This window comes from Elaeis guineensis, chromosome 11 (assembly GCF_000442705.2).
Source record: "Elaeis guineensis isolate ETL-2024a chromosome 11, EG11, whole genome shotgun sequence".
In the NCBI taxonomy this organism is placed as follows: domain Eukaryota; kingdom Viridiplantae; phylum Streptophyta; class Magnoliopsida; order Arecales; family Arecaceae; genus Elaeis; species Elaeis guineensis.
Window position 1 is genome coordinate 11646840 of NC_026003.2, and position 26750 is coordinate 11673589.

Here is a 26750-nt window from a genome sequence, read left to right on the forward strand (position 1 = left end):
TCAATGCCAATTTTGTGGAGCTTTATTTTGGTATAAGGAGCGCTTCCAAAAATCAAGCGATGCATCTAGACCTATATTCAACCTATGCTGTCATGAAGGAAGAGTTGATTTGTCATTGCTATGAGAAACACCACTTTTTTTGGATGCTTTATTAGATTATAATGGAGGAAGGAGATCTTCAAAATTTCATGAAAATATAAGGGTATATAACTCGATGTTTGCCTTTACATCTATCAGAGCCAGGATCAATAGTGAAATCAATAATAGACTTGGACTGTATGTGTTTCAGATTAACGGATAGAACCATCATAGAATGGGCTTGCTCCTTCCAACTAAGAGAGGAATACCTAAATTTCTCAATTATATATATACAACACTAGAAATGAAGTTGATGATAGATTGCATGCACTAAATTTGGATGTCAATTCACCTGATATAGATCGAGAAATTATCGAAGGATTAGTGAAGTTGTTCGATGAAGAAAATTAGATTTTCAAGGCCTTTAGGATCGCTAGAGATTGTTTTGAGCAATCTTATTTTTCATCTGTACATTTAAAATTATTAAGAAGGCGTGATAAAGATAGTTTGTAGTATAATGCAACCCCAACTTTGGAGATAGCAGCATTGATTGTTAGCGATATAGGACATATTGATCGGCAACATGACATTATTATCAAATATAGAGCATAAGGATTGAGACAGATCAGTGATTTACATCCTAGCTTTATGGCTATACAATATTCGATTTTGTTCTCATTTGGCGAAGATGGTTTTAGAATTGATATCAGCTATAGAAAATCGTCGCACAGGCATTCCAATATTAGACAATATGTTACTACACGGGAATTCTATGCCTATAGAATACAGCAAAGAATCAACGAAGGAAGGACCTTGATAAAGGGAGAAGGTTATTCCTACAATATATAGTTGATGCTTTTTCATGTGTTAAGGAAGAAAGATTAGATTATATTAAGAGAAATCAAAAAGATCTTTGATCAAAAATTTATCAGGGTATAAGAGATGCTCTTGTTCATAGTGATATTGATGGCAATGCAATAGGAAAGAAAATTATTTTACCATTAAGTTTTACTCAAAGTCCGAGATATATGATTCAGAATTATCAAGATGCTATTGCTATTTGTAGATGGCATGGGCATCTGATCTATTTATTACCTTTATATGTAATTCATAGTGGCCTGAAATTTGGGCTGCTCTGGACCTAATCTTGGTCAAAAAGTAGAGGATAGACCAATATTGTTAGTAGAGTCTTCAAAATAAAACTTGAGGAGTTAATGTTGGATATTACGAAGAAGTATCATTTTGAAAAGGCGGTCGCAATTAATAACTTGATTTTTTCTTGAAAATTTATAGTGATGATTATTATCATTTTTTTTCTAATATATGTTCTAAAATATTTTTTTTATAGTTTTATATATAATAGAGTTCTAGAAACGTGGTTTGCCACATGTACATATATTACTTTGGTTGGCCTCAGAGCATAAACATTCGTTAGCAGTGGAGATAGAATCAATAATTTGTGAAAAATTATTTGATAAAGTTGTCAATCCTATTGGATATGAATGTGTTGTTAAGTTTATGATCTACGGTCCATGTGGATTTGATAATCCAAAATTGCCATGCATGATGAAAGGATGTTGTTCAAAATATTTTCCAAAAAAATTTCAAGAGGAGACAGTAATAGATGAGAATGGATTCACCGTACTTATAGAAGGAGAAACGATGGACGATATGTCATTAAAAATAGAATCAAGCTTGATAACCATCTGTTGTTCCATATAATTTGGATTTGGTACTGCGATATCAAGCACATATAAATATTGAATGGTGCAAGAAATCAAGGATGATTAAATATTTATTCAAATATGTTAACAAAGATGTAGACAGAACTAGAGCCATGATCATAGAAAATATTTCAGTCAATAATGATACTGGTGAATGGAGTTACGAATAAGTTGATGAAATCAAGACATTCCTTGATTGCAGATACATATCGGCATATGAGGTTGTTTGGAGATTATTCTAATTTAATATTCATTTCAGAGAACCAAGTGTTGAGCGTTTGATGGTGCACCTTCTATTTATGAATAGGGTCACCTACCATGGAACTCAAAGTTTGACATCCATTCTTGCCAGGAGAGATACTAACAAACAATGTTTACAGAGTGGATGCAGACTAACCAATTTTTTAAGGATGGACATGACTTAACATATGCAGAGTTCTCTACGAGATGGGTTTGGAATGCTCAAGATAAATTTTGGATAAAAAAAAATGAGGTAATAGAATTGGCCGGATTGTATATATTCATCCCAGCTCGAGAGAATTATATCACTTATGAATACTTCTAAATGTGCTTAAAGGAGCAAGAAATTATGATGAAATCAAGACCGTAAACAGTATTGTGCATCCTACATTTCAATCCGCCTGTAATGCACTAGGTTTGTTGGGAGATGATAAAGAATAGCATGATGCATTAGATGAGGCTTCTTTCTGGGCACTATCGTTTTAATTAAGACAGCTCTTTGTTACACCGATTGTCTTTTGTGAAGTATCAAATCCTAATAGATTATTCCAGATGCATTGGAATAAATTTATGGATGATATTATTTGTAACTTAAGAAATATATTGAACCTTCCTAACTTACAAATTCTTGAATCACAACTGAAAAATTATGTTCTATTTGAGTTAGAGAAATTATTTAATAAAAATACTTGTTCCCTTTCAGACCATAATCTTCCGATGCCCAACAGGATCATAATGGAGGAAATAGACAATAGATTACTGAGAAAGGAACTTGACTATGATGTGCAGATTCTACAGCAAGAATATTTAATGTTGATAGATAGATTGAATGAAGAGCAGAGAAAAATTTATGACATAGTCTCGGATGCTGTAAACAAAAAAAAGGGTGGATTATTTTTTGTACATAGATATGGAGGAATGGACAAAACTTACCTTTGGAAAATCATTATATCAAAAATCAAATCTAATGGTAAAATTGTTTTAATTGTTGCTTCTTCAGAAATAGCATCACTTTTATTATCTGATGGTTGAACATCGCATTCCAAATTTAAAATTTCGATCCAAGTTGTTGCCTACTCAATATGTAAAATAAAGAAAGGTACTCAGCTTACAAAATTGATCGAATCGACCAGCTTGATAGTTTGGGATGAAGCCCCCATGAATCACAGAAATTATTTTGAAGCACTTGATAAGTTCTTGAAGGATATCCTACAAAATGGGGACTCAGTCACATTGAAAAAACCATTCAGAGGAAAGGTTGTGCTGCTTGGGAGAGATTTTAGACAAAATTTATCGATTGTTGTTGGGGAAAATAGAACTGACACAGTTGATGCATCAATAAGTCAATCATATTTATGAAATTATTGTACTATTTTTTACATAACAAAGAATATGCGATTGCTAAATGATGCCATGGATGAAGAATCTAGAATGTCGTTGATGAATTTTGGTAAATAGATTTTGGATATTGACGATGAAAAAATACTAGCCATTAAATTACGTGATGATGAGGATGAAGCAATCTGGATAAAAATACCCAATAACCTGCTTATAAAAATAGATAGGGATCATGTTCAGCATATTACTTCTGTAATTTATACTGATTTTGAGAAAAACTTCGCTATCCCTGCATATTTGAAAGAAAGGACTATTGTCACACCTAAGAATGAAATGTCTGATAAAATAAATATGTACATACTTTCTCTACTTTCAGGCGAAGAAAAATGATACTTAAGTTTCGATACGATATATCAAACATCGGTGGATGCTGCATGTGAGGATATTCTTTATCCAGTCGAATTTTTGAATTTTATAAAATTTAGCGGTATTCTGCATCATTAATTAAGGTTAAAGAAGGGAGCACCGATAATGTTATTACGAAATATAAATCAAAGTGCCGGTCTCTGTAATAGCACCAGATTAATAATAACTAATCTCAATGAGAAGGTCATTGAAGCTGAAGTTATTACGGATGATAATGTCGGTGTCAGGATTTACATTCCTCACATTATAATGCAAGTAAAAGAAACAAAATGGCTATTTATTTTTAAAAGAAGATAATTTTCAATTAAGCTTTTCTACGCCATGATGATCAACAAAAGCTAAGGCCAGACATTAAATAAAGTTAGTTTATATTTACCTACTCTGGTATTTAGCCACGGCCAACTCTATGTTACAATCTCACGTGTCACTTTGTATCAGAGACTCAAGATTCTTATAAAAAATCATCATGCAGGGTATGAAGATTATACAAAAAAAATTATTTATAGAAAAAAATTTTCGGATCTACCTACAGATATTTTTGGAGCAGGTAACGATAAACTATATGCTTACATAATTATATGATCATCTATATTATAACAATATATACTTACTATTACAAAAAGAAATGTAACTTTGTTTTTGACCTTTTTTTCTCACAACATAATCGAAAAAGATGGAGTACAATCTACTATCGGGTTTATCTTTAGAAAAACATAATTGGGGATTGAAGGTTAGGATTGCAAGAATTTGGGATTCAATAAATCCCAATGCTGATAACCAACTGTTGAGCATCGACTGTATCTTCATCGATGAACATGTTTTAATGAATATCTATTTTTTATTAAATCATGATACATGTACATGTTTTCTAAACTTTTTTTTGATGAATTTATTGTATACAGCAACATACTATTCAGGCATCAATCCGTAGGGAGGATTTAGCACATTTCAAGGTGGTCCTCATTGAAAGAAACATCTATTTTATTGAAGGATTCAATGTTGCCCATAACAAAAAAAAATTCAGAGCTACTATGCACAAGTATATTATCTACATCAACAAGTGGACAGTCGTGCAACAGGTTGATGAAGCTGGTTGTGCTATACCTTTTCATATATTTAATTTTATTGATTTCGATGAACTACCAGCTCGAAATCATAATGATCTTCATCTAACCGATATGTATAACTTTATTTCTAATGGCTTTTCATTATTCTAAAGAAAATTTCCAATATGCTGAACGAGTTGTTTGCAGATGTTATTGGTCATATAGTAGCTATAGGTCCTCTTAAACAAATATATGTCAGACAAAAATTGGTTCACAGGAAACATCTAGAAATAGAAAATTTGAGGTAAAATATAAGAGCTCAGTTCATCTTATAACGATCATATAAGAAATTATTGTTTAAATATTTTAAAATACTTTACGGTATGCAAAGATTATTCATTATCTTTTGGGCTAAATTTACTGAAAAGATTGATCAAGACAGTATTCGACAAAGAGAAGAAGAAGGCCGGCCATCGTCATTTTCACCGGAATAATAGTGAGAACTTATAAAGGTTATTTCTAAACCACTCATAAATTAAACTGACACAATTAAACTTTTAACGAATGTACTTTAAGCATCTTTTGCGTATAGACAAAATATGCCTATCATCATGCTTAGTCTCGAAAATTCTTATGGCTTCAGAGATACAGGAGATAGAAGAGCATCGAAATAGGTTAGAACATTATTTTAGCTTAATAATATATGCAATAAAATAATTAAGTATTTATCATGATTAAAATATTATTATAAATCTCTGTATAGGATCAAAATGTCTGCTCCACCAATTTAATTCTCGGAGCAACACCATGCTATTATTCATCCACCTGATGAGAGCCTAATGAACAGAAAGACAATTGATCAATTGTTGAAGTTGGACCACCAGAACTTGCAGGTATGGTATGAATTGATTGAACGAACCAAATATATATATATATATATATATATATATATATATATATATATATATATTATTTTAATTTTTTTTATATTTCTTAGGGAGTAAAGTTCATATGTAGAGCAACTATAAAAGAAATCGACACGTCTTATGGTTGGTGGTATAAAGCATGTCATGGCTATAGGACTGCTGTAAAAGTTTAAGGTGACAATTTCTAGTGTAACTAGTGTAACCAATGTAGGAGAAACGATCAACCTCCGGTACCTTGGTATCTTTATCATATCTTCAAACACATGCTCATTTTATAAGTATATACAAAATCATGTTGATAAAGTGATGATCCATAAAATCCAAAAAATTATAGGTATAAGCTAAATATCATTGTCAAAGATGGTACTGGTGCAACAAAATTTATTATTTTCAAAAAATTAGCTCAACAGTTGATCGGAGTCCCTGTAGTTAATCTTGCGACTGATGTAAGATCCAATCGATTCACTCTTCCTACCATGATAAGGAAGATTCTTAACAGCACTTATATTTTTCAAGTCATGTTCGGTGCCCAAAATTCTAACGAAGGAAACCATAGCTTTAAAGTACATAACCAGTTTTTCCAGAGCAGAAGAATCTCGACGGGAAGATATATATAAAGGTTCTACATCTGCATCTTCATCTGCTATCTAGATTTCTAAGGATTCTCTTCTTACAACACCTCAGAAAAAAATCCATGATGAACTTCCTTCCGATAGCACTCCATCGAAATGGCTATCAAGTACGGTCTGCTAATATACTGATTTTTTACACATTGAATCCTTTTCCTTTTATGCACAAATTTATATTTATTGCATTACAATATATCTACAGAAAGACCTTGATGATCTCACATTCAAAAAAATTAAGATCGAGGTACTCTAATTTTAATAATTATATATATATATATATATATATCCTTTTTTTTGGAAGTGATTTTTTACTTTACTGCGAATTATTGTATTCAAAAAAATCTTTGATAATATTTCTATACTTTCTTTTTATAGCTCGATCGAGGAGACCCTTGATGCTGAAGATTATTGATGTTACTCTTAATGATTGTTCTATATTGATCGAATCTGATCGTCGCCATCGATATCGAACGAGTTACAAATAATTTGATGAACTGTTTGTCATAGCATTATATTATATCGATCATTTGATATTGTGTTGTAATATGTAGTCGAAAATCTATATAAAGATTTCAGAAAAAATAGAGATAATATAATTTCAAATTTAATCTATTCACTCAATTAAAATTATCATTTTATTTTATTAAATATTTTTCTATTGATTATTTTCAGCCCGACGCGTAGCGTGGGTACCTTGCTAGTGTTGCATGAAACTTCATGTAATTGCTTACTAGCAAGCTTTACTACAAAAATTTGATTCACTTATTTTTAATTAATAATTTTATATTTTTTTTAAAGTTTTACCAAATGGGTATTTTGGTCTTTTATGAAATAAAAAAAATAATTAGACAAGCCAACAATGTTAGGCTTTTGACAATAAAAAAGCCTCGAAGACACTATAAAAAGCCCGACAAATTTTATGCTTAAACTTTGACGTATTATATTAGACAACCGACCATGTTTATTATTGTCTTTAGAAATAATAATTTGTATTTGCTTGGTGTTATGATAGTTGTAGTAGTTGTTAAAGTAAAAAAATAGAAGTGAACAATCAAAAAATTCTAGCATTATATGCTACGATCACTGTTCATCAAATTAAAAAAAGAAATGAAGATCTAAATTGAAAATATTATTTTATTTCAATGAACAATTAAAATCTCTAATAAGAACTATCATCTTCTTATATAATGCCGATATGTATATGCTGATTGTTGTTTAAATATTCATTATCGACAGATGCACAATTTGTGTATCATGCTCTTTTATTTTTCCATGCATATTTTTTTTCTTTCTGGGTACTGATGAAAGTGGAACTAGGGTATGTTGAACCATCCCAAGTTAAATAGTTTATGGCCTACCGAACTGAAATAGTTAGGAATGGAGAGGATTTGTACGATTGAAATGGTATTCCTATGAGATTGGTTAAAACCAAAGTGAATTAAGCTAAATCGACCAATTCTGTCCAATTTAAAAAAACCCTTGACCTCTCCAACCTTATTCGACTTTGATCTCTCTCTTTCACCATCCCTTTTTTTTGAACCCTAATTAATGTCGTCACTTTTGCAAAATACCCCCAGCCGAAGTTTGCAAAAGGCCGACCCTTCCAGGGCTTTTCCGGCTTCCGACCTTGTATGACATCTTTCTGAACTCCCTCGACCATCCAGACTTCTCCGACAATGAGCTTCTCCATTCATCTACCGGGCCGCTCCAAATGCTCTCTGGGCTTCACTATCAACCGATCTTCTACAGTGATCAACTATTCTCTGAATCCCTTTCCGACTTCTTCCGATCACGGATGACCCTACTCCAAACTTCTTTCGGACTTCGTCAATATCCGAGCTTCTCCGACAATGAGATTTCTACAGTAACCAGACTCCATCCAAGTTTCTACGACGGTCGACCGCCTTCCGGATTCCACCCGAGCTCCTGCGAGAGCTGAACTTCTACAGCAAGCAGTCTACTCCGAACTCCTACTACAGGCGGTCTACTTCGGATATCTACTGTAAGCGAATTTCATTCGAGCCTCTACTATAAACAAATTTCTTCCGAACTTCTATTACAGGTAGATTTCAGTCGAGCTTCTTCGTAGCCGGATCCCAGACGAGCTTCTACAACGGGACAGGCTCCACCAGCCATGTCACTACTCCGAGCTTCCACGACAACCGATCTTCGATCGAGCTTCTACAATAAGCAGCCTCCTTTCAGCCTTCTATAAGAATCGGACTCCGTCTGAACTCCCATAGCGGATGGATTCTGGACGAACTTCTACAACAGACGGGTTCCAGCAGCTGGATTTCTACAACGGCCGACTGCCTCCGGTGTCCGTCGTACCTCTCCAGCCGTCAACCTTCAATAGCATCAGCCGGACTTCAACAACGCCATCCGGACTTCCACAGGATCCTACAACTCCTCCAGTGGACGAATCTCCCCAACGCCACCCGAAGTCCATTGCCGGTCGACCCTCTGCCGGATTCCTCATGAAACCAGATTTTTCCAACAGAAATTTTCATCCGAGCTTCTACAGCAGATGACTCCCATCTGCAGCATCAGCGCTCTAGGCACCCAACAACAGTAGACCCGTCAGCAACCTCGAAAATATCCGAGCTCCTCTTGGATTGACGAGATAGAGAGCCCTTCCGCTCCATCAGACATCCCAACCGAGCTTCAGCCGACAGATCCAAACTCTCTGGCAAGTCACGACAATGGCCGCTACCCTACTCCACTCTCTGTGACGGATTCCGCATGGCTCCACCACTCTCTGGTAAGTCACGATAATGACCGCTACCCTACTCTACTCTCTGTGACGGATTCCGCGTGGCTCCACCACTCTTTGGCAAGTCACGATAACGGACACCACTCCACTCTCCGTAACAAACTCCACGTGGTCCTGAACGGCCCCCTGACGCCACTACTCTCGTAACAAACTCCGTGTGGCCCTGAACGGTCCACTACCAGACGGTTACAGACGTCACTGTCAATCGGTTACAGACGTCACTGTCAATCGTTACGCTCTCCGTCTATAAAAAGGGACCCCCAGATACGTTCTTCTCTAAGCTCTAAATTCTATCTCGAAATTCTGCTAAAATTTTCATTCGAGCACTCCATTTCTGTTGAAGCAGAGTACTGACTTGAACGTCGGAGGATCTTGCGGAGTACTCCAACTCCGATTTAGACTTCCCTTGCAGGTCCCGATGGCGGCCGCAGTCATCTCAACTCCAGCTTCTCCGGCTTCGATGAAATTCTGCACCAACAGATACCAACATTAAAGCCATCATCCTCGACTGATGCCTATGCCTTTATTCTCGATCAATGCCAGGGCCATCATCCTAAATTGGTACCAACATTGATATCAACACCTTCCCTCTGAAGACATTTAAACCAATACGTCTCTCTCTCCCTTTCTCTGTCTCCCTCTCGGGCCCTCTCCTTCGCCCTCTTTCTCCCGTTCCTCGTTTCATTTCCTTCCAATTCTCCCCATTTTCCCTTCGCTTCTATCAATCGTTCTTTTCTGGTACATCTCATCTTGGCATGGTATATAGCAATATCATATCAAACTGGTAGCCAGCTAGTTTAGTCTCCAATAATAATTTGGCGAATCTTGGACATAACCTCTTGATATGGTATGGATGTCCAACACCATCTAGCTAAACGATGTAAGTGATGTTAGGAGGATGGTTGCCGGTGAAAAATGCCGGCCGAGTCCACGTACGCTAGTGGAAAGGTTTGTAGTCGGGATACTTTTTAGTCACGTTCGAGAGTTATACGCAAAAGAGTAAGCAACTTGTAGAGCAAGTATGCCCATGTGATGGTGACTGGATGAATGAAGTATGCCATGTGATGGTGACTGGATGAATGGAAGTATGCAAACAGCATACAAACATTTGTCAGTTGTACATGTTGCTGGAATCTTGAGCCGTTCGTTCTTTGCATGGAGGACCAGGGACCATCGTATGATTCCCAATCAGCAAACCTGCACCAGAAATCGACTGCACAAACATAGCATGGGGAAGTAGCGATTGGCAGCTTGTTGGCGTTTCAAAATTTTATTGTGGCGTCAAAACCTTAGTCGTTACCGTGTTTACTTTTAATTCTCCTTCTTCTAAATTCTTTTCTCAGAAAAATTTTGTCCACAAGAGGCACGTTAGAATGTGTCCGAGTCGTTGATATCGTCACACCGAATTTCTCTCGTACTTCTCTTTTGCTTACCTCTGACAGGCGGAATGGCGTATATTTCTGGATAAAGGCTGGCTCATTTATCGATCTCCTCCGATGCTTGCCGTATTACCGGGGGAGCGATCCAATCAAGCAGACGCATCCGAGCGTGAAAATACCAGCGCCGCGTCCCAGATAGCCACATCATCAATGCTCTTCCAAGGAAATTACTTTAGGATCCAATTCTTCGAAGCATCTCCATGCCACGTTTCATCTTTCTATTGGAGCCTGAATTGGGCGCAAGCATGCATTAGGAGGGACCTAAAGTACTTGTTTTGGTATTCCAGTTCGTCTTTTTGGCATCGTTACCCGACGTGACCGGATCCCAGAATGACAATACCGAGCGCAACAATGAAGCATATTACCCTATTCCGCACTCTCAGAGGCCGGGACCCAGGTATCCTGGACAACGTATCTTTCCGGGCTGGGTTTTTTTGGGTCTCGATTTTTTTAACAACAATAAGCACGCGTGGGCGGCGCGTTGACCTTCCCGGCGCGTAAGGGAATCACCGAACCACAGGCGCGCTCCCACCACGCGTCGTCTCCCCTCTCAATTCCCCCGCCGAACGCTTATTATAAACCCCACCACCCCGCTCCACCCCCATCTCGCCCTTCTTGTCTCGCTCTCTCTCTTATTCCTTCTCTTCTCCGCTGCTATTCCCGTTATTTAATTTATTCCAGTTATTCCCGTTATTCTTACACCCAATATCTCCACCAACCGACCGGGCTATATATTGGCCTCATGATGACAGCTGGGGCCCTCACCCGATCGTCGTCCTCTCGCCTTTCCTTCCCCCTCTCCGCCGCCGCCAAGTCTTCGTCCCACCTAACCGCTCCTCCTTCTTCCCCTCCTCCCTCTCCTTCAAATCCTAGCCCTAGATCGCCTATTCCTCCTTCCCGGCATTCGCCGGCGCTGTTCTCGTCGTTCGCTCGGTACTTCGGTGACTGGCGGTCGCCGCTCAGCCAACGGGCACAGATCCGCTACTCCGCCGCCGTCGCCGAGCGCTTCGAACGTTACTTCGCCACCATGGGTATCGAATCTCTCTTTCTGTCTTGGAGCTCTTTCTTGGCTCTGATCAGCGGTAGATCTTCTCCGTTGTGATGCCTTCTTCGTTCTTGATGTGTTTGTTGATTGATAGCTACTAGGAACGCATACGAGAGCATCTTGACGTCCCTCCCCAAGCCTGGGGGAGGGGAGTTCGGGAAGTACTACAGCTTGCCGGCGCTGAATGATCCTCGGATCGGTGAGTCTTTTGATTGATTTTGGCGCGCTGAACTTTTATTTTCTTCTCTTTTGTAGAAAAGAAGACTTTTTTCTGATACTGTGCAAATTTGGGAAATGGTGATGCTGGTATTTTAGATCGGCTTCCATATTCTATAAGGATTCTTTTGGAATCGGCTATCCGGAACTGTGATGAGTTCCAGGTCACGGGGAAGGATGTGGAGAAGATCTTGGACTGGGAGAACACCTCTCCCAAGCAAGTCGAAATCCCCTTCAAGCCTGCTCGTGTCCTGCTTCAGGTACTTGTCCCTCTCCACTTGATCTTTTTTTTTTTTTTTCCTTGCAAATGTTAGAACATTTTTAATTAAGATTACTCTTAATTTTCACTAGTTTCGTAGTCAGTCATCGTATTACTCTGCTTCAATTCAAAATTTTTATTTTTCAAACCAAATTTCATTGCTGTTTGTCAAGTTGCCTCTTTCCCCTTTGCAAGTCTCATATTTTCGTTTTTCTTATGGAGCTTGCATTTGTTTTTCAAGGTGGAAATATGAATTTTGACTGAAATTCTACAAAACTCTGAACTTTCATTGTATTGTATCATCTTTATCGAACAGTTTGATGTCTTCCTTCTTTTCCTGAGGGGTTTAGTCATGCTTCATTTATTGCTATATTTGATATTTTGCTTTATTTTGTTTCCATCTTATTGTATTTTCTACAAGTCAGCATATTTGCCTCATTTGTTGCAAAGCTCTTGTTTTGTTCTTGAGTGAGGGATTTGTGACAGTGCTGTAGTTAATGCTCTGTTATTTCACTTGAACTTCTTGGTTGGTTTCGTTTATACCACATACATTCTGTAACTAAACAAAATTGCTCTGGTGTACCTTTTCTTTCAGGATTTCACCGGTGTTCCAGCTGTTGTTGATCTTGCATGCATGCGGGATGCTATGAAAAGACTAGGCAGTGATTCAAATAAAATCAATCCATTAGTAAGTTATTTTCCGCTGCTTGACATCCATATTTTAAATGTAATTCCAAGAAATCCAGATATTCACCTGGAAATTTGCTCTAACATTTTGCTTTTTTCTTGGACTTGTTTGTTCTGATATGATGTATCTGTTTCTTATGTTGAAAAATACTTTAGTTTTGATGCTTTTTCTTTACTATTAAAGAAAGGTTGATCAATTGTGAAACCTTTATTTTATCTTATTCATGAATATATTTTTCCATAATTGTTTTTATTTTATGACTTACTGACTATTTATGCTATTTCCTGTGCTGACAGCTAAGTTTTTTGTGAAGAAAGAATATTTACTTTGTCAACATGGTGAGGCTGGCCCTAGATGTTTGTTGGCTCTGCAGAGTTTAATCTTACTAAATGAAATGTGGAACATGGAGGGTCGCTAGTGTTAGGTCTTGAAGACTCACCTGTACTCCTATAATTAGTTGACGGTTAGAGCTGGTTAAGCAACGATTCTATGCAGTGATTAAAATACAGAAATTATTAAATATTTATGGAAAATTAATATTATTAAATGAAAATCTTTGAATTTTCACCCTAAACATGTTCTGGTATTGATAGAAACTCATATGAACTGGACTATATAATATATGTAGGTTATTGAATTGTTGAAAACTGAAATGTAAGAAAACAAGTTATTTGCTTGATTCTCTATGCTCTAATCTATACATTATTACACATCAACTCCATTAACATGGATGTCGACCCTACTATAATATATGCCTGTGCAATGAGGGGATACCCAGTGCATCCACAACTGCACTTTTGAATTAACAAATCTGCATTTACCTGTTTAAAGAAATTATTGTAAAATGCTTTAAAATGCAGTTTCCCTTACCAGAAAAGGGTTCTACCTCAAACTATTTTAAAACTAGTTTGGTTGGATTTTAAGTCAAGATAGAACCCTAATTACCTTGGTATTCCACAACCTTGAGATTTTACATTCTAGAGAACTCTTTTATATGCAAAGGATTTTACATAACTGCATGTTTGATTTAAAATTAAGAACCTTATCCTATTCTCCAAGGTGTGTGAATACTCATGGAGACCCTGTCTAAAATATGTAACTGGAAAAAATTCTTTAGATATTCAAGTCTTACATGATAATATATTTGGAGTAGAATGAAAGTCTTCTGCATGAGAAAACACCATTCTGCATCTTGAGTTCACATACCTGAATGACTTTTGTGTTTGTGCAACAGTTGATGTTGGATGTGGTTACATGGTCATAGGTTTCATCATGCCTATACAACCATTCCTATTTGGTGCATCTGAAGCCTTTGATTCATCAATCATGTCAACTCATTCACCTGGCCTGAACTTGTGTCTCTACAAAATTGCAGAATTAAAAGAATTTTTTATTCTTCCTGGTATAGCGACATATGCTGTTAGTGGTTTATATCAACAAGAAAGTCTAAAAATGAGCAAACAAACTCAAGACGAGTTTGCTAGGACTTCTTTCATTTGATTAGTGATTTGTATGAAAAATAGGTTCAAAGGATGGTGGAAAGAAAGTGAAAGTGTAGTTGGTATCACTTATGAATTTATTTTTTGTCTTATTTGTCCTTTTGGATACAATATAAGATTGAAAGTTTTGGCATGCAGGTTCCAGTGGATCTTGTTATAGATCACTCAGTGCAGGTTGATGTAGCGAGATCAGAAAATGCAGTTCAGGCAAATATGGAACTTGAATTTCATCGCAATAAGGAAAGATTTGGATTTTTGAAGTGGGGATCCAGTGCATTCCATAACATGCTTGTTGTGCCGCCAGGATCTGGTATTGTCCACCAGGTAATTGGATTTTGTTGATCATGAAGAATGTGGAGCAGCTGATCTAATTTGGATGCTATGTTGGAACTCTGGAATTTGATTTATGAAATGCAATCTTAACATGATAAAGTTCTGAAACGATGTTTTGTAGGTGAACTTGGAATACCTTGCCCGCGTTGTGTTTAACAATGGGGGGATGCTATACCCTGACAGTGTGGTAGGCACTGACTCTCACACGACTATGGTCGACGGATTAGGTGTTTCTGGCTGGGGTGTTGGTGGCATAGAAGCAGAAGCTGCAATGCTTGGCCAGGTAAATGATTTTTTTTTTTGGCCCATTTAACACTTCTCAGCTAGGCTATCCGAGCAATTGCTTTAGTCTTGCCTTAATATTCTCAGCAAATCATATGATTTTTTCTTCTTTCTTTGTTGGTCCATTTGTGTTGTTGCACACCTAAAAATTTCATATCCTTCTAGAACTCTTATATTTTATATAACTGATCATTTTTTTTTTCTGCCCACCACACCTCTTAAACAATTCACTGCCTGTGCCTACAGTTTCTCAGTGAAATAACTGAAAAGTTGTTATGATGTCTGAAAATGTAAACCTTTTTGTTATTTATAAGGATTTCCTGACATAGAGATAAAAATAGTTGATAATTAGACTCATAGCTTTATAATGTGTGAATACTTTTGGCCTTCTTTTTTTTCAAAAATTTCTTTTGGATTGTTAAAGTGTAGGCTTAGTTTAATCAAAGTGCCCAAAGAATTAAGGGAGCTCCCAGAGAGTGAGCAAGAGGAAGATTAGAAAACTCATAAATCAACGAACAACCACATAATTGATTGCTTCACATTGAAAATTCCTCCATTTGCAAAATATTTACCTTCTAGTTCCATCATAATGATAAATAATAAGTAAATGGGTTAACAAAGTGTTGGAGAGTTTTTGTTTGGCAAACAACCTGATAACTGTGGTCAAAGGTTCAGCTTTAATAAGGTTAGTGATCTTCCTCAGTTATGCCAGCACATACCAACTTCCATGCATCTACAAAGAGAACAATGGTGTGTCACCCAAAAAAAAAAAAGGAGAACAATGGTGGAGCATTCCTACCTCTAGGATTGTTAAATTGGTGCTTGTTTGCACATTTTCTGTCCGGTATTTAGTAGCAATTTCTTGTCTGTGAAAGTCAGTGTCTCACCTTGCTCCTAAAACTTCAGAACTTTTGGGTTAAGCCATATATGATATAACTTTTTTGTTGATGAATGTTCCTTTTTTGTTTTCTTTTCCCTCACCTCTAGTGATGATGACCAACAATCTTGCAGAGTTTTGTCACTATAATTTTTATTTTCCTCTTAGTGCAGCCAATGAGTATGGTGCTGCCTGGAGTTGTTGGTTTCAAATTATCTGGAAAGTTGAGGAATGGTGTGACAGCCACCGACTTGGTTTTGACAGTAACACAGATGCTTCGGAAGCATGGTGTTGTTGGAAAGTTTGTGGAATTCTATGGTAAATGGGTGAACCGATCTATTCCCTACTTTTCCTATAGTCTCTTCAGATTATTACAATTGTTTTTTTGTGTTTATTTCAAATGATTTTAGTATCCGTATTTAACTTATGTCCATTAATCGATTATGGGGCTTATTAAAATTGTATACAGGGGAAGGCATGAGTGAACTATCACTAGCAGATCGTGCCACTATTGCAAATATGTCACCTGAATATGGAGCAACAATGGGTTTTTCCCAGTAGATCATGTTACACTGCAGTACTTGAAACTGACTGGCAGAAATGATGATACTGTAGGTCACTGTTACTATCTGCAATTGCTATTATGATGATTTGTTTTTTCAAGGGATAATTATTTTCTTGGCAACTTTTAGGTGGCAATGATAGAGTCCTATTTGCGGGCTAATAAGTTGTTTGTTGACTACAGCCAGGTACCTCTTCCATTCTGATAAATATGATAGCTTGTGTTACTTACTTTTTGATTTTATCTATTTATTTATTTGGTCATTCCTGCCTTCTGAATGAGGTTTTATTCCTGAACTCAGCCCCAAACAGAAAGAGTGTACTCATCTTATCTAGAGTTGAATCTGGAAGATGTAGAACCATGTGTATCTGGGCCTAAAAGGTCACGATTTTTTGTTATAAATGTGGAATTGTTTTTGGGTAGCATAGATTTACTACTTCGGAAGCTTGAGTTATTTTGATCTCCTTTGGCAGACCTCATGATCGAGTTCCTTTAAAGGTAATGAAAGCAGATTGGCATTCATGCTTAGACAACAAAGTAGGATTCAAGGTAAGGCAACTGGTACCTTGTCTTTTATTTTTTCATGGATATAGCATGGAAACATGCTGTCATTGTTAAAGGATGCACTATCTCTATTTTGGCTGTCTCAAGCATTAATATTGCCTTGTCTTAATCAATATTATACCGACCAAACTGGATTACCAGTGTGGTTTTTAATGTGTTTCAACAAACAATGCTCTGCTCCTCCTGTGCACACAATTGTTAAAAGGAACCTATGGGTTGGAATTGGCTGTATAATGGCCCACATATACTTTTCCTCGTTATTATCATGCACTTAGCATAACAAATCTATTATATATTTATTTTGATACTTATTTTATAACAACAAAGGGATATGTGCAATAATTGTAACTTAGGTTGGAACATTTTGTTGTGTTTTTTGTAATGTTTATCCAACATGAGTTTGCAGGGTTTTGCTGTGCCAAAAGAAGCCCAAAATAAAGTTGCAGAGTTTTCTTTCCATGGGACACCAGCTCAGATAAAGCATGGAGATGTTGTCATAGCAGCTATCACCAGTTGTACAAACACATCAAATCCTAGTGTGATGCTTGGAGCTGCTTTGGTTGCAAAGAAGGCTTGTGAACTGGGCCTTGAGGTTGAACACTACCCTCCACATTTCAGCGTGTATACCATTTAGTTTATGTGCATGTTTCTTCTGGTGATTGAGACTTCAATGTCAAAGTCTTCTCCACAATACACCATGTAGCGTGTAGGTCATTTTTTTTTTTAATGCAGACAGACAGCAACATACTATGATAATGGCCTAAACACTTCTTAATAATGAGATAACATGCATATTTTCTTCCATTTGCTTTAATGGAAAAACAACTATTGTACACAGACACATTAGTCATATTTTGAGATCACCTGTTTCAGATATACTACTAGTGGAATCATTTTCCTTTGATGACATTACACTTATTTGCTTGCATATTTAAAGAGACACTGCATAGGAATATTGTCCTGCTACTGAGTTATATGCTGACAGTATCAATGAGCATCTAGTGGCATAGCTGTGACAAAGCTCTCATGCATCTCAGCCTATTAACATAACAGTGCATTAAGGGTGTACGAAACCCTATAGAGGATGAGTATATGATGTAGTTCGTACACACGTTCATACAATAAAAAAGAATGGGAAAAAGAAGAATGAGAATCTATCTTATTTAACATATATGCATTGGCAACCAACTAAATCGACTTGATCATGGTCATCATTGTGGCCTGCCTTTCAGTTACTAGGCTTCTAGGCTCTAGCAATTAGTTTAGATGCCATTGTGAAAATGTCGTGTCTTCCTGATTTTTCCTCCTCATACTTTGCTTAATGTTTGCTTGCTTTTCTTCATATGTTTGATTATGTGTTCTTGCCCAATAAAATATTTTTTCTTGTTGCTTTGTGTATAACGTGTTAGATGGCAAAGGAAAGGTTGATAGATCATCTATGCTTGGCTCATAAAATAAATTGTTAACTAGGAGAAGGTTTTCCTGCATTCACAACTTTCAAATGATTTGTTCCATGTGCTAAATCATTTTTGTCATTGTGGATCAGGTAAAGCCATGGATTAAGACAAGTCTTGCTCCAGGTTCTGGAGTTGTGACCAAATACCTGGAAAAGAGGTATCTTTTGGAGATCGTAGAGCAAAGAAATATATTTTAAGTTTTAAATTTCTCAATTATGCCGAACCTTTCAAGCTGGGGTCTGTCTTTGCAGTGGTTTACAGAAGTATTTAAATCAGCTTGGTTTTCATATTGTTGGGTATGGGTGCACAACCTGCATTGGGAATTCTGGTGACCTTGATGAAACAGTATCTGCTGCAATCTCTGAGAATGGTAGTGTTTCTGTTTATTGATCAACATGGCTCATTGTCTTCTGTTTGTTTAGTAGAGCATGTTCATGCATATGTAGTTCTGAAGTTTGTTGTGTATTTTCAGACATTGTTGCAGCAGCTGTTTTGTCTGGGAATAGAAATTTTGAGGGACGTGTACATCCTTTAACCAGAGCAAATTATCTTGCTTCCCCTCCTCTGGTGGTAGCTTATGCTCTTGCTGGCACGGTATGCAATCATAAATGTACTAGTGCCATTTTTTCCTAGTATGCTGATTGCTTGAATGCTTGCACATGTATAGCTGTGATTAAGAAAGTTTGGCTGGCATTTGCACCATTTGTGGCATTCTGGTTATCTTACATACTGGTATTTCTCAAGAAAATTTTAAAAAAGTAACAAAAGTAATGTTTAATCAGATGGATCATTTAGTTGACAGCATTATATCATTTCTGGATATATTATCAATGGAAGACCTGTTTAACATTCTTAAGTGTTTTGATTTTATATTTTATGCTCCACAGATGTGGTACTGTTATTTATGTTGCTGGTGATGAGAATTACCAAACATTCCACTATATAAGCACTATAGGAAGAAGTTATTATGACTGATAGAAGCAACGATACCACATTGGGCCAATTGTTTGTTTGTTGACTGATAAAATCAGAAATTTAGATGGTTGAATTTCTATTCAGTTTTTAGGATTTTATTCTTAAACTTGTTTCAGTTTTCATATCAACTTTTGGGCTCCTCTCCTTTCTAGTTAGTTTTTGAGTCCTAACATGAGGATGATTATTGTCTTAAATTCCTATTTTTGGTATAGATTGATTTAGGAAAGATTTAGGTCCTAAAACATTGTTTTTTTCAAGTGATTTGAATTTCATTTCATCAGGGAAGAGCTAGGATTCATATTGTTGGGGGGTCAAGTTTCTTAATGATAAATTATATGCTATATGAGTTGCAAAATTATTTAAACTTTTCTGTATCATGGAATCTAATCATTTAGCAGGTTTTTAAATTAAGAATAACATTTGTAAACATGACATTATAGAAAATAGTGTATTTAAAGAGATTTTTACATAGCTGTTAGGCTACTATGATGTATCCAAGGACTTGGCATGGATCTGAGAACATGAAAGAATAAAGGTACAAAGGAGATATTTTCTAACATGTTTGGAAAAACTTGAAGCAGTTAGCAAGGCATTTGCACTCCTTAATACTTATATTGAGGAACTTCGGCAAGCAGGACCAGGGAAAAGCAATTTTCTGTAATCTATGGCAATGAAGATAGGAGAAAGGTAGGAGATGTGCCACACATTGGAGATATCAAGTTCTACTTGACCACTTGAGAAAGTAGATAGGCTGATTTTTGAGGGTTTTGAGCATATGGTGGAGATTCTTGAGAAAATTTTACTTTTTGATCTCTTAAATCTAGTCAGATAAGCAAGAAAAAAAAGAAAAGAAAGGACAATATTTAATAGAGTTTTAGTGGAGTGGAGCTCAGATTAAGTGCTCATAGACGATGTGTACTGGGACCCATGAGATTTAAAGTAATTACCATTAAAGAGAGTGGTGTATAAATTAAGGAGCTGTTACAAGAAGGCCATCCCTGGAGTTGGAATAATCACCCTCAAAGAGGAGTCTTCTTGGTGGTGGGGTTTCATTAGTGGGTGATGAGGGGGTTGGGATCCAGATATATCAGCATCTCCTCCAATGGTCTTGTATATCTCCCCTTTCCCACTTTTTTACCCTCTTTCCCACTTTTTGACTGTCACGGAAGAATATACATATCTGTCCTTTAAAATCTATTTCAGCATGTAACTATAAAATTTGTGGCTCTAATGCTAAAGGACTGCATGAGCAACATAGTAATATTGAAATAATTGCATTATGTGTGTGCTTTGCATTTTCCTTTTCTATTATAATCTTAATGCGGCCAAAATCTCAAAGGACAGTCTTCTCATTGTGGTGGTTTTTTTTCCTTTGGTGTGGTTGGGGGGGGGGTGTTGTGGGGGGTTTGGGGAATCTATCTATTATATATATCCTGTTTTCCCTTTTCTTACTCTCTCTTTTCTGACTTTCGTAGAGTAAGAATATTCAGATCTGTCCAGATGTCAAAATATTTTAGGTTGAGCTATATTATTTGTGGTCCTAATGCTGAGGGGCTGGATCACTAACCAGTAATATTGAAATAATTGCATTATGTGCGTTTTGTTTTTCCCCCTTTCTTTGTCTTGATTTTAATGCAACCTGTTGTAGATTTAATTTTCATAATGAAGTCATTTGAGCTGAAGGGCTTGTACTACAAGGAAGCAACCAATGATAATTAGCCTCTGGGACATGTCGTCACTAATTGTTATTCTTAAACAATCTGTAGCGAAACCATTATTAAGAATTTTGACTCCACTTTCTGGTCTTAATTTTGTGAATTCTTCTCCACCATCCATTCCTGTTAAGCAAGAAATCTCAGTCAAGGTAGATGAGATGCCTAGAGAACTTTTCCTTGGAATGTTGAATAACGTGTAGCCCATCATGACTATTTTTATGATAACCATCTAGTTGATGCTGTTGTTAACCTGAAGTTCTGTTCCAATAGGATGGTTGATTGAAAACTTGAGATTTCCATGGGAAGGATGTAATATGTGGAAGGGGTTGCTTGAGTTGTTCGGAAATGCATGGTCAATTTATAGCCATTGTGGGTGGTAAGAATTGTATAGGAGTAGATCAGTCTGCTTAAATGTCAGCATTCTGTGTGGGAAGAAATTTCTTAAATGCTTTTCCAGAGAAAAAAATAGTAGGAAAATGGTGTCTGGTAGCCTTGTGTCCTCATAATGTCCAGTTCTGTAACTTGTACAAAATAGTTGGTTCAATCACTCTATAATAACTTATTTCTCATTGGTACATTATAACTACAGGCACAGTTTAGAAGTGCATATTCATTTAGCCAGACCATAAAACAACTCATATTCCCCATAGGCTACACTGTGAAACATAATAATGGACCACGGTTTTTGGAAACCAGTAATTAATTCCAAAGCTTTATTTTCATAAGAACATTTTGCAAATTCTATCAGCAGGTAGGCATGCAACAAGATGATCGATATATGAACCATTATGCGAAAAAAAAAAACAAGTGATAAGAAATATGAAAGTAATTCTTCAAAAATAAAAAAAGGAAGAATAAACTTAGTGGAACCACCTAATAAGAGGTGCCACATTAAAACAAAACTCCAAATTTTAGTGAGCCTCCAACACTAAGTTGTTCACTATGACTTAGTGGACTTGTGTGTCTTAGCATGTATCAACATCATGTGGTAGATACTCACATGATACTATATTGAGCTATGCTATGTAGGTATACGCTCCACATGCTGCCATATCAAAATTTTTGGTTTTTGCTGTTCTGACACCTGCTTCTGCCACTTCATGAGATTTTTGGTTTGCGCTGACGTATATATGGGCTGTTATAATGGAGGGCCAATATTTCTTTATGGTGGATATATCACAAGTCAGCCATGTACTTCCTTGAATGCACAAGCAAATCCTAGCCTGTAATTAACACAAAGTAAGACTCTTGTTATCTCATATATCATCTATAACGCGAACAAACATGAGTAAAGCTATTCACCAACATATATAGTTACTTGTTTTTTGAACCTATGATTTGACATTTTGGTTTGATTCTTCCAAGAACTTACATTTGCTGATGCATAGGGAAAAAAATGTCCTCTAAATATTATTTGTAGTTGCCAGCTAATAATTGTGGTACTGATTTCATATCCATTTTGCTCTAGCATATGAATTCAATAGGAAGTATAGCAGTTGTTCTTTGGCCAATGGTAACCCATACTTAGAGGAACCATAAATTCTGCCTGTGTTACTGAATTGTCTAGGCTTTTAGTTTGGCTGATGCTGTTTACTTCTCTTCTTAGACAATCCTGCCTCTTGTGATTCTAATTGAAGTCCTTCTTGGTAGTAAGATTGGCAGTGTTAGGTTTTCAGGATCCTCATATTTAGATGTGTGGGGCTTAACTGAGGAAGAGTTACCTTGCAGGTCGATATTGATTTTGAAACAGAACCTATAGGTACCTCAAATGATGGAAAGAAGGTTTACTTCAAGGATATTTGGCCATCCACTGAAGAGATAGCAAATGTAAGCTATTCAGCATTCCTTTCTGTTTATGCCAAGATGACTGATCAGAAACTAACACAGGCTTCACACTCATTTTGATTTGAATTTCCTCAGGTTGTGCAATCCAGTGTGCTTCCAGACATGTTCAAAGGTACATATCAAGCAATTACCAAAGGTAATCCCATGTGGAATCAACTATTGGTGCCATCAAGCACGCTCTACACATGGGACCCTTCATCAACATACATACATGAGCCTCCTTATTTCAAGGATATGACAATGTCTCCTCCTGGTCCACATCCTGTGAAGGATGCATATTGCTTGCTAAACTTTGGCGATAGCATCACAACTGACCACATCTCACCAGCTGGAAGCATTCACAAAGATAGCCCTGCTGCGAAGTATTTGATGGAGCGTGGTGTTGAAAGGAAAGACTTCAACTCATATGGCAGCCGCCGTGGTAATGACGAGGTGATGGCAAGGGGAACATTTGCTAACATTCGCCTTGTGAACAAGCTTTTGAAGGGAGAAGCAGGGCCTAAAACAATTCACATTCCTTCAGGGGAGAAACTGTCTGTGTTCGATGCTGCCATGGTAACTTATATAAAATTTCTCAAACCTCAAGTTGTAGGATTTAATATATTGCTGTTAGTTTTTTGTTATATCATTGTTGCTCTAATTCTAAATTTTCCCAGAATGCTCTATTTAAATAATTGTGCTTTGTGAACAGAGGTACAAAAGTGAGGAGCATGATACTGTCATATTGGCTGGAGCAGAATATGGAAGTGGAAGTTCTCGTGATTGGGCTGCAAAGGGGCCAATGCTTCTGGTAAATAATTTATATATTCCTTTCTTTATCAGCATTAGCAGCAGTCTTTTCAGGGCATCTGTCTTTGCCCATCATTCATGTCATTGTCATATTTGTAAATGGTTGGTTGCAGGGTGTGAAAGCAGTAATTGCCAAGAGCTTTGAGAGAATCCATCGTAGTAATCTTGTGGGCATGGGAATTATTCCCCTATGTTTTAAGCCTGGAGAAGATGCAGAGACCCTTGGCTTAACAGGCCACGAACGTTACACCATTAACCTTCCAGACAACGTCAGTGACATCAAACCTGGTCAGGATGTCACAGTTGTGACAGATAATGGCAAGTCATTTACATGCACTGTCCGTTTTGATACCGAGGTATGAAGAGAATTGCTAGTGAATCTATATGTTTTTAACCTTGTTTGCTAGTTGCTGCCATGTTTGATGTTTGTGCATCCATTCATGATGCTTCTTATGGGTACAGGTGGAATTGGCATATTACAATCATGGTGGAATTCTGCCATTTGTCATTAGGAATCTGATCAACAGCAAGCATTAGATCGAATGATTTCTGGACATGCAGGTAAAGTGAGTGGAGTTGATCTTGTATAAAAGTTTTATTTGTCCAAGGTGTTTCAGTTTTGTGCCTTGAGGCATATGTTTTGTGTTCTGTGGTCTTGGGTTTTTTCTTCAAACCTGCCCAAGAAATAAAAGAGCATGACCGGAGGGAAAGGACATGCGAGATGTATGAGTTCATTATAAGATGGATGTTCCATATTCACATCACAAGATACATTCCTGTGTGCTTCATGAGATCCACGTTCGCTATTCACAGTTAAAATGCAAACCATCTTGATATATCAGATGTGTTTCCTTTTTCTTGTTTTAGCATTATATCTATATCTGGTGCTTTTCAATGTGATTATCAAATGGAGAATCATATCGGTACTAGTTGAGGAACCTTTGAATTTGGAGAGAGATTGGATTTGATGGTGACTATTTACTTTGTTGATCTGAGTTTCGAAAGGTCTGTCATTGGTGGCATAACAGTCAGGACAAGAATTGCTTGATGCATGTTTGGGAATATAAAAGTATCATTGTTGTGCATGCATGTATTGTTCTGTTTTAGTTATGAAACTTAACCAGGGACCAGGTTTTCATTTATTTCTGCATCCTCATTTCACTGACATGGTTCTGATAAATTAGTTCCATATTCCCAACAATCTTCAATCTAAACTGTTACACCTGGCAAGTGCGCATGCGCTCACAGACACTGTTTCTATCTGCTGTTTTATTATTCAGGTCTATAATTGGCATTTACTCTTATGATCAAAAAGGGCCATTATAGTTTTAAGATCGAGAAAGTCTGGAGTGAGACAGTCTTGTGAATACGGTTTGTCGTTGGGGTATCGTATTGGTTTTTGAGGCCCACCATGGACCTTGATCCGCGGAGGAGGGTTGGTTCGTCAGAGTCTTCTGAGGTTGATGTTCGGCAAAATTTGAAAGAAGATGGGTCTTCCTTTCCTTCTCGATGGTCTCCGCCTTATTCGGATCCTCTGCTTACAAGGAACCTGGCAATTCAGGTGGGATGCGCCTAAAGCTTCTTTGGAGGAGAGTGGAGTGCTGCGCTTCAGAAAAGGTTTACTCAAGTGGTTGCTCTCTAATGAAGGATTGATCCTCTCTATCTGGTTGTGCATGCTGGATTTGTCCATTGAGATATGGGAGATCGATAAAATTCATCAAATTGCCTCTGTAGCAGGGCAGCGCTTGTTCTTAGATGAATAGATGTCCTCGGCGACACGAGTGGATTTTGCTAGGGTTTGTATCCAGTTAGAGCTTACTCAAGTGTTTGTCCTTGGACCAATATGAAAGTGAAGGATACTTCCATCTGGTAGGAATTTGTTTAGGGGGAGCTTCCAGATATGTGCTATTTCTATGGTAAGTTGGGGAATCAATGTGATACCCGTGCCTCTGTATCTTTTAAACAAGACCGGCCTCTTAAACCTGTTTTTGAGCCCTGGATTCGTGTTGTTGTGTCTGTGGGTGCACCTTCTCCTGCCCTACTCTGTCATCTTCTGCAACCATCTCTCAGTTTGCGTTTAAGGCCTCCAATGGATCCCAATTGAAGAAGGCCGCGTTCAATTAGCATGTTTCTCCTACTAAGCTAAATGCTGACCGCGTGCTTAATAGCGTAGGTTCCCAATTTGCTCCTCTTGCTTCACTTGAGGTTGAATCTGATATCAAGGCTATAGAGGAGAAATTTCTTACTGCTCCCGTAATGAAAGTAGTGAAGCCGAAGAGAAAACACTCCCTTCCCAAACAGTTGAAGTCTACATGGATTAGTACGTCGATTCTCCTCCATAAGCCAAGTCTAAGATGGTAATCCTGATTCTCCTAATAAGGGTTTGAATCAATTGTAACAAGCATTGCGAGTATATGATCAGCAGCTCCTTAGGCAGGAGAAGGGGAAGCAAATTGTTACTACCGCCGCTTCTGATATGGATGCCTGTCAACTGGTGCAGTTGGGTGCTGACAAGTTAGTTCATGATGATGGCAAGTCTTCGGCTGGCTCATCATATTTATCTCTGGATGTTGGTAATCATGCTGATCCTCATACTTTTTATTTTGGCCGTTGCAAGTTGTGTAGGAGTGCAGAGTGTAGCCAATTCGCAGGGAGGTGAGGTAGACTCTGCCGCTCCTCCTTCAGCAAGATCAACTTATTAGGCTGTTCAAGACTGTAGGTGTGGCCATTCACTAGGAACCTTGGAGGTTCTTGTTTCCACCTCTTAACATGAAAGTTCTGTCTTGGAATTGTAGGGATACGGTCTTTTGTTAACTATGTAAAAAATCTTATCAACAACATTCTCCGAATGTGTGCTGTTTCTTAGAAACCTGTATTTTTGATAGCTCCAAGGCCAGGATATAGAGAATTGTGGGTCCTTATTGGCACTGGTATATGATTCCATCAGTGGGACTATTAGGTGGCATCATCATCATTTGGCATAAGGACTTTGGTAGCATTTCGTTTACTCATGTTGATTGTCAAG

The 26750-nt window shown here is 37.2% G+C and overlaps 1 protein-coding gene across 1 annotated transcript; it reads left to right on the top strand.

Annotated features, from left to right (window-relative positions):
• Positions 1–11219: 11219 nt before the first annotated feature.
• LOC105061192 (aconitate hydratase, cytoplasmic) lies at positions 11220–24561 on the top strand. The gene is given in 21 exon segments (XM_010945165.3): positions 11220–11650; positions 11759–11863; positions 11980–12140; positions 12735–12827; positions 14465–14650; positions 14781–14942; positions 15992–16136; positions 16288–16359; positions 16362–16429; positions 16511–16567; positions 16682–16761; positions 16854–16929; positions 17351–17536; positions 18491–18558; positions 18653–18771; positions 18874–18995; positions 22820–22918; positions 23012–23491; positions 23628–23726; positions 23839–24081; positions 24188–24561. Coding segments are annotated over 21 exon segments (2985 nt in total). The 5' UTR covers positions 11220–11361; the 3' UTR covers positions 24263–24561.
• Positions 24562–26750: the final 2189 nt, after the last annotated feature.